At 39.2% G+C, this 14,167-nt stretch overlaps 1 protein-coding gene across 1 annotated transcript in view; it reads right to left on the bottom strand.

Moving 5' to 3' along the window:
* Positions 1-14,167, bottom strand: part of LOC121521165 (trichohyalin-like) — a 51,457-nt gene that overhangs the window by 23,670 nt on the left and 13,620 nt on the right. The window contains exons 4-11 of the mRNA XM_041804920.1: positions 13,659-13,784; positions 11,694-11,720; positions 8,774-8,800; positions 6,175-7,238; positions 4,878-6,114; positions 4,267-4,407; positions 1,994-2,191; positions 1,851-1,913 (exon numbers count right to left, since the gene is read on the bottom strand). Coding sequence (XP_041660854.1) covers positions 1,851-1,913; positions 1,994-2,191; positions 4,267-4,407; positions 4,878-6,114; positions 6,175-7,238; positions 8,774-8,800; positions 11,694-11,720; positions 13,659-13,784 — 2,883 coding nt within the window. The remainder of the gene's footprint in view (positions 1-1,850; positions 1,914-1,993; positions 2,192-4,266; positions 4,408-4,877; positions 6,115-6,174; positions 7,239-8,773; positions 8,801-11,693; positions 11,721-13,658; positions 13,785-14,167) is intronic.

Raw genomic sequence — 14,167 nt, 5'->3', positions numbered from 1 at the left:
CCAGTTCATAATTTCACAGCCATCTGAGCAGACGAGGAGCAGCTGAAGCCAAAGCACAGCACACCCACATTCAGAATTTACCTCTTTTCTTGTTGTTTTCAAGCCAAGAGTCAAAGGTAGACAAGAGAGCAGAGGCCTAACTGTTTTTTCTTTACGTCTCCAGTTGACCTGTGCATGTTTTCCCAGTTTACAGTGCCCATAAAAGTATTCACCTTCTTGGATATTTACCCTTCAATTGATTTTATAAAAAATCACAGCCAGTATCATTTTTTTTTTCACCCAGCTAACTGGTGCTAGTAGTCACACAATCAGTGAAATTGGAATCACCTGAGTGCAGTGAATGTGTCTCAAGTGATTGTAGTATAAAGACATCTGTGTCTGGAAGGTTTTAAAACTGAATAACCATTAACCAGTCACTGGTTAATCAATATTCCTGGCTACCATTACACCATGAAGACAAAAGAGCACTCCAAGCAACTCAGAGAAAAGGTTATTGAAAAGTGTATGTCAGGGGAGGGATATAAAAAAAAGTTTCTAAGGTACTGAAAATCCCCAAGAGTTCAGTTAAATCCAGCATCAAGAAATGAAGGATTATGGCACATGTGTAAATCTGCATAGATCAGACCATCCTCACAAACTGACTACTCTGAAAGAGTTCCAAGCTTCAGCAGCTGAGATGGGAGAGGCTCTGTAAACAACAACTGTTGGCCAGGTTCTTCACCAGTCAGAGCTTTATGGGAGAGTGGCAAAGAGAAAACCACTGTTGAAGAAAACTCAGATTAAATCTGGACTAGAGTTCACCAAACGGCATGTGAGAGTTGCCATGGTTATGTGGAAGAAAGGTCTTTGGTCTGATGAGACTGAAATGGAGCTTTTTGGCCATCAGACAAAACACCAAACACTGCACATCACCACAAACACAACATCCCCACTGTGAAGCGCAGTGGTGGCAGCATCATGCTGTGGGGATGCTTCTCAGCAGCCAGCCCTAAAAGGCTTGTAAAGGTAGAGGGTAAAATGAATGTGGCAAAATATAGAAAATCCTGGAGGACAATCTTATTAAGTCTGCAAGAGATCTATGGCTTGGGAGAAGATTTTCTGGCAAGACAATGACATGAAGCATACAGGGAAAGCTACAGATTAATGGTTTAAAGACATCAAGGTGAATGTTCTGGAGTGGCCGAGTCAAAGCCAAGACTTCAATCCAATAGAGAATTTGTGGCTGCACTTGAAGAAGGTTGTTCACGCCCAATCTATGTGCACCTGACAAAGCTTGAGCAAGAATGGAGTAAAATTACAGTGTCTAAATGTGCAAGACTGACTGAGACCTATCCACATAGATTCAGTGCTGTGATTGCAGCCAAAGGTGACTCCACTAAATACTGACTTTAAGGGGTTAAATATTTACGCAGTCACTTATTTTACATTACTTATTTTTATTAGATCAACATTACTTTGCAGAAATCTGTTTTCACTTTGACATTAAACAGGTTTTATAGTTTTTAATCAAAAAAGCCAAAATATATTGACCATGATGGATTTATAAAATCAATAAAAAGGTAAAACTCAAGGTGGTGAATACTTTTTCAAAGGCACTGTTCCTCAGTAAACAAACTTATTTAGCATGGTATGAGGACATTATTTACTGTGATATTAAAGCCTGGTTATTATTAACTGTTTTAATGATAATAAAACAGGTTACTGTTGCATCCCTCCTTCTAAGTAATCAGGGATGAGATTAAAACATTAAAACTACTCTTTAAAGTCTAAAGGAAAGCCCTTTATCTGGGCAGTGTATCAGATAAGGATGTAACTCTGTTGATCTTATGTCACAGCAGTTCATCACCCACCTTTCTTCTCCTCAGCCGCGGTCGCTGGCTCTTCAGTCTTTGCTAAGAGCATGCAGGGACACACTGAAAGCACAGAGCAGACAGGTGAAGGCAGTCTGAAGGTAAGAGTAATAAAATGAGTCTAATTAACCTCACTGTCTGACCTGTGGGCTCAGTCTTTGCTGCTTCTTCTTCTGGTTCAGCCACAGGTTTGCTCACATCCACAGAGGCCTTCTCCTCCTCATTATCATCTTCATCGTACTCCTCTTTTTTGTCCTCGGGTTCATCGACAGTTTTCTTCACTTCAGCTGTCGGCTCCTCTCCCTCATCATCCTCGTCCTCAGGAGCAGCAGACGAGCTGACTGAGGGTGAAAAAACAAAGAGGCTCCTATATGAGTGATGGAGTTATTAATAGACTGAAGGTTTTTTACTTTCACTTCTGTAAGAAATTCAATAAGCAGTCTTTTTTGTGCTGATTGTGCATTTTAGGTTTTCATGTTCTCAGCCAATAATTCCTTTTTTAATGTAAATTTTTTTTGGCTTAACATAAAAGTCGTGAAATCTCTGATTAGTGCAAGTACAGTTAACCCATAATCCATCCAATCCCCTAAATTAAAAAAAAGAAGATCTTTTAAAATTTGGTTTTTTCTTATCAAAGACAGTTCTATACCTTAAAGTACAAAAATATGCCCGTTAATTTTTACGCATGAATATTTGATATATAGATTCCTACTGACCTGCTTTTAGCAGAGGCTATTTATCTACTTTGTTTATATTTCATAGCAATTGCAGTTAATTCAGGTCAGTTACTTAGTATGCTAACTGTTTTTTCAAAAATCATCATTATTGCATGCTTTATTGCCTTTTTTAACACCCTTTTTAGTTCATTGGTTCTGAATCTAGGGTATCAGACACCCCTGGGGGGCGCCAGAGATCGCAAAGCTTTGTCTGCTCTGAGGCTGTCAAAATAGGACAAGCATCTGTAAACTAAAACATGATAAAACACATAATATATAGGTTCTAAAAGGTCTATTACACTCAAAAAACAATTCTAGGCCTTAGTACTTGTTAAGCATTATTTTGGGGTCAAGTTTAACTACATTAAATCAAATCAAATATTATTTTATCATTATAGCTGAACCAAATCTAATAATGCGTCATATAAACTCAAGAGTATTCAGTAAACTTGATATAAATTTACCTTTATTTTTGGGTAAAGTGTAATCAAATTACATCAAATTAAATGTTATTCAATAATAATAACTAAACCCAATGTAAATATGCTTTGCATGAACTCAATTAAAACAATTTGAGTTAACTTTATGTGATCAGATGGGTGTGCTATAGCTGTCACTAAAAGGTGTCTGAACAAAGGTGCGATAGCAGTGACGTCACGACTGGGTTGATGTGATGCAATGCAGTGAAACCACTCATATATAAAGTTTTGAAGTCAGTGATCATGTTTGATTGGAAAGGACAATAAAGTTTCAGTAATGATGTAGAAGTCTTGCTTGAGATTATTATGAGACAAAAATAAGCAGAAATAAGCTACATTTGTTTTTTACTGAGATCCCCATGCACGTTCATTAAGTAAAATAGATTTATTTTATTTATTTTTCTTAATTCAACCTTTATTTAACCAGCTGGTTTGCCTTCCACTTAGGGGAGATAAAACATCTTTTATGTGTATTTAAATTCACAAAAGTTTATGTGAAAGGTCAATGTAAGTTTACATTTAGAAATTAAATTAACACTTAACCGTTATGTACAAGTTTGTGTAACTCTAATTCAACAAAATATGACCAAGTTACTTCATTGTTTCAAGCTCCCTCAACAAGGTGGAAAGCATTACTTTAAAATTGTATTTCACCTTGAACTTATATAAAAAAAACTGCTTGAGCTAGGCCCCTCCCTGCAGCCTCAGTGATGTAAAATAAGTCCACCACTACTCCTTAACGTCTCATTTCACTTTAAAAACTCACAGACAGCTCAGTGGACAAGTCAAAAGTCATCTGAACCTCTTCCTGTAGTTGAGTTTATGTAATAATATCTGATCTTCTTATAAAAGTAGATCTGTATCCAAACAGGAATTCAGTTACTCTTAACTTAAGACAGTAAAAAAAATCCAAAATGAAACAAAAACCGTTTTAAATGCAAAATACTGAAAATTTAAAATGTGACAAGACGAATGCAATTAATCACATTCAACAACAGAAATTCTGGGATTAATTGAAATTGAAATTTTAACTGTTTAGCCCTCATATACATATTTTCTTTGAAAGACTGCAGTAAAACTCTCTGCTGAATGACCACCCTCACTATCAGCATGCAGTCTGTAGAAACCTGAGGACAAACAGTAATATGTTTCCAGCTGCCTCCTTCTCTTCTACAGTATTGTTACTCAAAGAATGTAATGCTCTATTTGTCTAGCACCAACCAATAGCATCTGTGTTGTCTTCCTCAGACTCGTCTTCATCAGCAGCCTGTGTGATGTCATCATCATCATCATCATCCTCGTCTGTGTCTTCCTCAGTCTTTACCGCCTCCTCCTGGACGGTCACTGCTGCTGCAACAGAGGCTGACATACAGAGAGCAGGATTATGTCAAAACCCATGCAGAGAAAATCAGTGTTATGACTTTAATATGAGGTCTAAAATGTGTGGCAGTTATTTAGGATGGAAAAAAGGAATTATGGTGAAGTTACAAGAAAAAAAATGACAAAGGAAAGGGTCTACTATATAATTAAAACGTAAAGTTTAAGTACTTAAAAAACAGGCTATTATTGAAATTTCAATGATGTGAATGCTAGCTTCCACTCTTATCATAACTAAAAACTTAGGGTGTCTTTATTATTTCATAAACAAATCTATCATACTCCAGGGTCAGGACTTAAATAAACATCGAATCATGAGTGTTTTTGAGCTATGCTGGACTGACTGGCTTGGCCTACTGGTCACTGTGGCAGGTGACTGGATGTGAGAGGAACAAGATAAATCAAATCGTCGATTTCTGCTTGTTCAGCAGCAGACTCACGTGACTTGACCGTACCTGCTAGCAAGAGGTCTTCATCATCTTCGTCATCATCTTCTTTATCCTCATCTTCGTCATCATCATCTTCATCCTCTTCTAATGACTTCACAGCGAGCTCATCTTCATCTTTTTCAGCCATATCAATTGCTTCGGTGATTTCTTTCTCATCTTCAAGATCAAAAGTGAACTCAAATGAGCTGGTGTCAATATCTTCATCATCATCATCATCATCATCATCAAGAGTGTCATCACTGATAGTTTCATCAACCGATTCTTCATCATCTGTTTTAAGATCAAGGTCATCATCGCCTAAGACTCCGCTGTCTGTGCTCTCAAAGGGAGGGAAGTCCTCCTTCTCCTTCTCTTCCTCCTCCTTTTCATCATCATTGTCATCTTTGTCCTCTTCTGTGACATCATCAAGTTTGTCCAAATCTTCATCCAGGTCCAAAAGGATGTCTACGTCAAGGTCTTCATCTTTGAGGTCACTATCCTCATCATCATCTTCATCGTCTGCAAAGTGCTCAGAGGAGGCGACAGAGATGTCCTCGTCTGATTGGTCCACTTCATCATCATCATCATCATCATCATCATCATCTTCAGCAGCTTTGATGTCCTCCTCCAGGTGCTCTTCCTCTTCCTCTTCGGGGAATTTAAAGTCTTCTTCCTCCTCATCCTCACTAGCAGCAGGAAGAGGAGGAAGATCCAGCTCCAGGTCTTCATCGCTGTCTGCTAGGATGATGTCATCGCTATCAGATGTAGCGATTCCTTCAGCTAATTTGTCATCTTCATCGTCATCCTCATCCTCCTCACTGGAAAGAACTGCAGATTCACTGATATCTGTTGTGTCAGCTATTGCATCATCACTGGTGTCGACTTCTTCATCATCCTCGTCTTCATCCTCTTTTTCATCCTCCTCGACAGGAAGTATTACATCTACATCGCTGTCATCAACATCGACAGGAACGTCAGAGTCAGAGTCGGGAGACACGGCTGACTCTTCATCCTCAGAGGTGGAGATAGGCTCAGGAGAAACTTCTTCATCTTCATCATCTTCATCTATAGCAGCAGTATCTGCTTCCTCCTCTTCTTCCTGATCTTCATCATCATCTTCGGTTTCTTCTTCTGCTGCTGCTTCCTCCTTTACTTCTTCTTCAGCTGCAGCAGGTTCCTCTTCTCCTTCTTCTTCCTCCACATGTGCAGCTACCTCCTCTTTTCCCTCCTCCTCTTCATCAGCGGCTGCTCCGGCTCCCTCTTCCTCTCCTGGTTCTTCATCTTCCTCTTCATCTACTGCTTTTTCCTCTTCTTTCTCCTCAGCTTCCTCTTCCTCCTCAGCTTGTGTTTCCTCCTTCTCCTCTTCCTCCTCCTTCAGAGCTTCTGCAGCTTCCTCCTCTTTCTCCTCCTCTTCCTCTTCGGCAGCATCCTCCTTTTCCTCCGCCTCATCCACAGCTTCAGCTCCCTTCTCTTCCTCCTCTTCCAAAGATTCAGCTCCCTCTTCTTCCTCCCCTTCCTCTTCTGCTTCAGCTTCAGCTCCCTCTTCTTCCTCCCCTTCCTCTTCCTCAGCTTCAGCTCCTTCTTCCTCTTCTTCTTCTTCCTCCTCCTCCACAGCTTCAGCACCCTCTTCCTCCTCCTCTTCCTCCACACCCTCAGCTCCCTCTTCCTCCTCCTCTCCTTCCTCTTCCTCCACAGCTTCAGCTCCCTCTTCCTCCTCCTCTCCTTCCTCTTCCTCCACAGCTTCAGCTCCCTCTTCCTCTTCCTCCTCTTCTTCTTCTGCTGCTTCAGCACCCTCTTCCTCCTCCCCCTCCTCTTCCTCTTCTTCTGCAGCACCCTCTTCCTCCTCCTCTCCTTCCTCCTCCTCCTCTTCCTCCTCCTCCTCTTCCTCCTCCACAGCTTCAGCTCCCTCTTCCTCCTCTTCTTCCTCCCCTTCTTCAGCTTCAGCTTCTTCTTCTTCCTCCTCTTCTTCCTCTTCTTCCTCTCCTTCTTCAGCTTCAGCTCCTTCCGCTTCCTCCTCCTCTTCTTCTTCAGCTTCAGCTCCCTCTTCCTCCTCCTCCTCCTCCTCCTCCTCTTCTTCTTCCTCCCCTTCTCCCTCCTCCCCTTCTTCTTCTTCCTCCTCCTCCTCATAGTATTTCTCATACTCCTCTGCAAACTCCTCTTCTGCAAACTCATCCTCTTCCTCCTCCTCTTCCTCCTCCTCCTCATACTCCTCTAGTTCTTCCTCCTCCTCCTCTTCTTCTGCCTCCCCTTCCTCTACCTCCTCCTCACCAGCTTCCTCCGCTTCATCTCCTTCTTCTCCTTCCTCCTCTCCTGCCACCACCTCCTCCCCCTCTTCCTCCCCTACAACTTCGATTGCTGGTGGTTTTGACTTGGCTTGCATCCCTATGACTGTAAGAAACACATACAAATTACTTTACCATAATAATACAGTGAATCTTACTGATCAATAAAAACCCACAGAAATCACACACTGAATAAAACTTTATAGCTTTCAGCCAAATCTCTAAAATCAGGGGTTTCCAAACTTGGGCCACATACAGAAAAATGAAAGGATATCATGGTCATTGTAGGTAAATACATGAAGAATGAACAACCAACACCGCTCATTTTCAGGATACAGAACATGCTCAAAAGAGCGTAAAAATTTGCACACATGTTGGTCTGAAAAATACAAGGTTGATATAGGTTTTGTAAACAACTCTAAGGAATTGCCTCAACCATCTTTTGTGTTTTTACGGAACAGCCCCATGGGGGCTTTCACCTAGAGTTATGAACTTTGGTGGTCAAATTCCACTTGGGGAGATCTACAAAAAAGTCGCTTGGGGAAAAGCTCCAACTCCAACAGGACATCCGCCATTTGACATAAATGAGCCAAATTTGAGCTGTTTAAGTCCCGTTTCAGGGGTCATACTTGATCAAACTCCTCTTGGGGATTTTGTCTGATCGGCTTCTACTTTGGAATAAAGCTTAGGGAGACCTTGATGATGAAAACTTATTGAAAACATTTTCGGGATCTCAGATTTGCACATTTTCTGGAAAAACAGGAAGTTGTTTGTAACTCTGCTGTGCCTGGTCCGATCTGACTGTTTAAGAGTATCAACGTCCAATTTATGTCAGGAAAGCCTTAAGTGGATTCAACACTGTGGAAAAATCAGTAACTTTTTATCAGAGGGCATGGCTTCAGCAGGGCAAACACCAACAAATTTGCCGTGATGCCGCATCATACATTGTCAAACCATCATAACCCTGATCTACATCAGTATATCTAAATCAAAGTCTATTTGCTTGATAACACTCCTGGTATAAACACAATTATGTTCAAAATTTTGAAAAATGTATAGCGCCACCCTCTGGCAACAGAATGTCACTGCTGCTGAATTTTACCTTGCAATACTAATTGGTTGGCAAAGTCATGTTGGTATTTGCCCTGGTACTTCCTAAGACATTGATGTTACACATATTTCAAGGTCAAAAGCCTATGTAAAAAGGTGTAACCATGGTGATTTTTGATTCGCCATGAAACAAGAAGTACTTTTTAAGTGCTTAGAGCCATGAAATTTGGCAGAAAATTCCCAGCAACATGCTGAGGTGATTATTGACATCGCCACAGAGTTAAAGAAAGATGTGACTTCATGAATACGTTTGTATGTTGTTGTTTTTTAAGTACGGTATGTAAGAACAGATCATTTCCTTTAAAAAATCACTGCATAAGTTATGTGTTAGCATCAAGCAAACAATCGAGATGTTCGATCAGTGAAAACTCTGAGTTGTGTGTTTTTTACACACAGGTCCAGGGGGTTCAGGAATTGACTTTAGGACAATTCCAGGTTGAGGTCTCAGTGCTGAACTTAATAGGTACAGGAGCTGGGATTTTTAGAGGATGCAAACCCTTAGCTTTGAATAACAAATAAGTATTTTTTTACCTTTACTTCGGGATGGTAGAAATTCTCCTAGAACACAACAAGAGAGACATAAATAAATAACAGACTGGATGCCAATTTAAACACAGTTATAGTATTAGTTAAATCCAATGTAAGCAGTTAGTGCCAAAAGTCAGTCAAAAAAACAGACAAGCTTCTTTACATAAAACAGTTAATTGTCTGGTAAGATGGTAAGAAAATGGGTCCTTTGTTTATTGATGGTGCAGAGGATTTCCTTCTGTTACATCAGTGAGGGATGGGATTGATTACATCAATCTAATGTTAATCTACACTTTTACAGAAGAATAGTAAAATATACCTTTTCTTTTTTTATTCTTCACCTCCACTTCCTCTTTCTCCTCCTCCTCCTCTTCCTCCACCCATCTTGAATCTTTGAGATGATTCATAGATAAGGTCAGCTCCAAACTGTCACCGTTATTACACTCAATTCCCTGGATATGTTGTTAACTATATTCTAATGTTAACCAAAAGTCACGTTTGATACATTTTTGAGGGTCGTCAAAACATGAGCTTTCAAGAGACAGCTTCAAATGGCTTACTCTGTAAAAGACACTTAACATTGTTATACATAAGAAATATGCAGGAGAGCATGTACAAAATGACTCAATGATCCACGGTTAATGTGACAGCATTGACACCTTTCAAGAGTTCATGTTTACTTGCTTTCTCTGTGTGAGAACACCAGGTTGTGGTTAATGATCAGGCTAAAAGATTTTCTCATTTAACTATTGTTTGTTATGCTTTTACAGTCGCTTACGCTAAAGCCCCACCAGATAAATCCAAGTCATGTCAAGATGGATCATCGAGCTGCACTTACCAACATTGCTTACTTTAAAATTTATTTATTTATTTATTTGATTAAAGTATTAATTTTGGCAGCCATTTGGAATTCAGTTTTAGTGTTTGGACTAAAGTGTTCTTTAGCTTAAGTCACATTTAAATAGTTTTTAATTGTTAATGTTTTAGCCTAGATTTACCTGGGAAAAAAAAAACCCTCAAAACACTTTAGTCCAGTTTTAGTCAATAAAGTCCTTACATTTTTGTCTTTACTTTTAGTCAAGTTATCTATTTTCTTTAAACTTTATCAAAAAATAAATATAAAAATGCAAAATACTCATATTAATGCATTATTTATACTTTTACTCTAAACAAACTGATGAAAATACTGACATATCTTTCATGTAGTGGAGATATAATGCATTCAGAGCTGTATTGTTTCATTTTTGATTTTTTATGGACCTAAACAAAAGGTAACTGGCTTCCCTTTGGATACAGGGTAGGCTTTTATTTTGAAATAAAATAAGGTGCAGTGGATTCAGGAAGTGTTTAGACCACCTTCACTTTTTCAATTTTGATATGTTGCAGCCTGATGCTACTGTTAAAAAATGTACTCTCATTAAACTTCATGCAGTAACCCATCATTAAAAAGCGAAAACAGATTTTAGAAATTTTGGCAAAATTGATAGAAAATAGAAAAATTAAAATGGCACACCGACATAAGTATTCAGACCCTTTACAACAACACTTGAAATTTAGCTCAGATTCCTCCCATTTCTCTTGATCGTTGCTGAGATGTTACAAAACTTTGATTGGAGTCCATCGTCTGTGGTCAAACTGATTGGGCACGATTTGGAAAAGTCCACACCTCTCTATAGAAGGCCTCACAGCTGACAATGACATCAGAGCAAAAATCAAGTTATGAGGTCAAAGGAACTGCCTGCAGAGCTCAGAGACAGGATTGTTGCATGGCACAGATCTGGGAAGGCTACAAAAAAATTTGCTGCACTGAAAAGACCATGGTAGCCTCCATAATTCTCAAATGGAAGAAGTTTGGCACAACAAGGACTCGCAAGAGCTGGACGCCAGCCAAACAGAGGAGAAGGGTGAGAGGTGACCAAGAACCTGACGGCAACTCTGACTGAGCTCCAGAGATCTTGTGTGAAGATGGGACAAAGTTCCTGAAGAACAGCCATCACTGCAGCCCTCCACTCATCTGGGCTTTAGGGCAGAGAGGCTAGATGGAAGCCTCTCAGTGTAAAACACGTGAACGTCTGCATGGAGTTTGCAAAACAAAAAACCTCCACGTAAAGTCAAGTGGGACTTGATGGGGTGTTGAGTGTAGATCAATGAAAATAAAAACAATCTGTTTTTCAACTGTAGCACAAGGCTGCAAAAATGAAAAAGTGCAGGGGGTCTGCTCAAGTCTCCTCAATGACAAAATGCTTTTACTCACTATGCTGCTTGGATAGATTAGGTGGGCAGACCATCAATTTTTAGAAAATATTAAAAGGAGGAACTTCTGTAGAAATTGTTAAAAAAAAAGGTGAATGTTTGATATCACAAGACACAGATGAATTTTGAAATGAGACATTCAAAGGCACTGCGGCGTCCTTGTTACCTATCACTGTGAAAAGGCTTAGCTTGAGCCTGAAGTACAAAATAGCAAGGGATTAAAGAGATTTTAAATAATTAATGTGATTATTTAGGACCTTAATCCCATCATGATTAGCACATTAACACCAACTGATCTAGATTAATATGACAGCATGGTCACTGAACTACTCTAAGTCTACATTTTTACATGTCATCACATACTGCTAACCTGTTCTATGAGTTTGAAGATTAAGTATAAATGGAATAAAATGCATTAAGGAGAAGCATGCCACTATGAAGTGTTTCTGAAGGGTTTCTAATCACTTTTTAGGCCCTAACATCATGCCTGCCTTTAGATCTTTCTTTAATTACTGATTTAACACTTAAACGTCAAAATACATAGCACCAGAGAGACACATGTAGGGCAATGCAGCATGAACAAGACATTCATAACAGAGAGCAAGACTTTTCAATATCCACAGTAGAGTGATTATTGAAATAGAAAACAAACAAATGCATCAATACAAACCTTTTTTCCTTACTGCATATAAAGTTCCTAGAGAAGAGGAGGCAAAGAAAAGTCAGACTTGGATCAGATAAAGAGTCATTAGATCAGAGTTATTAGTAGCTCCCTCATTTAAGTATGTTTATCTAAAATGCCAGCAGGTGACATAAAGGTATCAGTGCCAGGATTACAAGTTTGGTTGGTTTATAAATCACTTTATTCTGGACTTTCTTTGAACAAAAACAATGAATATGCTTCTCCAAATCATTCAGAGTGGACTAACTGCACAAATGGGAGGAGCCATACTTATAAAGCTCACCTATAACACCACATCTGGTTGGCCATTTTTTGGTTTACGTTCATTAAAGACCCTGTAAAGTGATAGTAAATCTGTATTTAGGTTTGTTGTATGACAGGCCACAGTGTTATGAACCCCAAGGTCAAATTTCAGTCATATAAAACATCTCCAAGTTTATAAAATTAAGCTTAAAAAAAAATGAAAAATGAAAAATGAGGCGGTAAAATCTGCTCCATGAATCAGTGGGCGTGTCAGTTGAATGAGCTGAAGCCACGCCCACTCAGGAGAAATATGATCCTTTCAGATTTTTGAAATGCATTCTGACTGGAGGAAGGCACTCATGCTATCAGCTTGCCCCTTGACCTTACGGTGACCTGTATCACAGCACAGCTGCCTGGCTCTGAGCCAGAGAACAGACAGTCCTTTTTCTGGCTCAAATCTCTGTTATGTTGATTTAAATGATCCACAGATCTCTGTGGCCGATATATTTGGCAAATTTACCTCACATTAAACCAAAAAAACAGCATTTAACTGACTGTTAACTTTCATTAAAGGCAGTGACACCAACTAACAACAGACTGTACTGATATTAACTGCTCTGTGATTTTATATTGTAGCATTAGAAGGGCGGGGTCATCCCCCATTGTGGGCTAGTGACATCAGCAGCCCACATAATTGCCCCACCCACATTAAACCCAGCCAGGAAATGGGTGAAAGACCAAAATTCAGTCACATGTAGAGCTCAGTGTTTTCACATGTTCACAGTAACCATATTTTAACATATCTAGTGTGTTAAGGACACAAATTTTGGATTTCACTTTACAGGGTCTTTAACTGTAAAGAAGCAACAAAACAACACCATAAACCAAAACCATCAAAACTGTTTCCCAAATTATTTTGGTAGAATACAAGAAGTGAGGTTCTTCACAGTATTTATGCCCATTGATATTCTGGCAAATACATACATTCAGAAAGTATTCAGACCCCCTTCCTTATTCAATTTTCTTATGTTTCTTGTGTTTCTTATGCAGCCTGATGCTACAGTGCATATTTATTCTAATTAATCTACTCTCTGTTCCCCACAATGATAAAATGAAAAAGAGTTTTAGATTTTTTTGCAAAAAGAAAAACTGAAATATCACATTGATAAAAGCATTCAGACCCTTTGTAAAAACACTTGAAATTTAGCCCAGGTTCCAGGTTAATGAGAGAAAAATAAATTTAAACAACTATAGTATCAGGCAGCAGTACAACAAAATTGAAAAAAGCGAACATGGATGGAATATTTTCTGAATTTACTGTAGGTTAAAATCAGTCTGTCTGCAGAAAAACTGCAGATCAAGGCTTAATTGAGTCTTGGGAGTGGCATTTTGGAACAGATAGACGTTTGGTTAGCAGAAAACTTCAGTGTGCTGGTCAGTACTGATAAGAGTGGCCATGCCCCATGGATGAATGAATGGTAGTAGATTAGAAAACAGTGGTAATGATGAGATTAAATTCTATTGCATTATATTCTGTTTTTTCAAACAATTTATAAACTTATGATTTTCAATATGTTTTCATCCACAAGTGACTAAGTAGAGTAAAAGAAGAGCTCTATGGGTTTGGGCTGAAACTACAGAGGCGTAAAGTGGGATCGATGTCAAACATTTTTAATTTCGGTTTTGTTACCATATGAATGATGACTGTACCTTCATCTTCTTCAGGTGCGATCAGGTTAGCAGCAAATTTAAACACTGAACCTATCAAGTTTGAGGATTCCTCCACTGCGTCGTTCACCACCTTCATGGGGTCAGAGCCGATCTTGGTGAGGCCTCCTGGTGGAGCGGGGACAGAAACACAGCAGAGGATTTAGTCACCTGTTTAGTTCAACATCAGCTGTCTGTTCTTGCAGAAGCCAGACATGTCCAACTTTCAGTAAGAGTTTCTGGACCCTTACTCTTACATTTTCTCAGTGCAGACATGTCTCTGATCACTGAGGGAATGTCTGAAAACAGAGCCAAAACTTAGCAAAGGGTTAAACTGGGCTGGGGCTTAGGGACATCTACTTTGAAATTTATAATTTGGATCTGAGGATTTTTTTTAAAATTCCAACCATAAATCACCCAACATCCAGTTTAACCATAGCAAAAGACCTTTTACTTGGCATAAAGCTTCCCACAGAGCCTTTAAAAACCTGCTGGGTCCTCCTTCACTGAGC

Source organism: Cheilinus undulatus, linkage group 14 (genome assembly GCF_018320785.1).
Source record: "Cheilinus undulatus linkage group 14, ASM1832078v1, whole genome shotgun sequence".
Taxonomy (NCBI): domain Eukaryota; kingdom Metazoa; phylum Chordata; class Actinopteri; order Labriformes; family Labridae; genus Cheilinus; species Cheilinus undulatus.
Note: the sequence above shows the minus strand (reverse complement) of the source record. Positions and strands in the feature narration are given on the sequence as shown.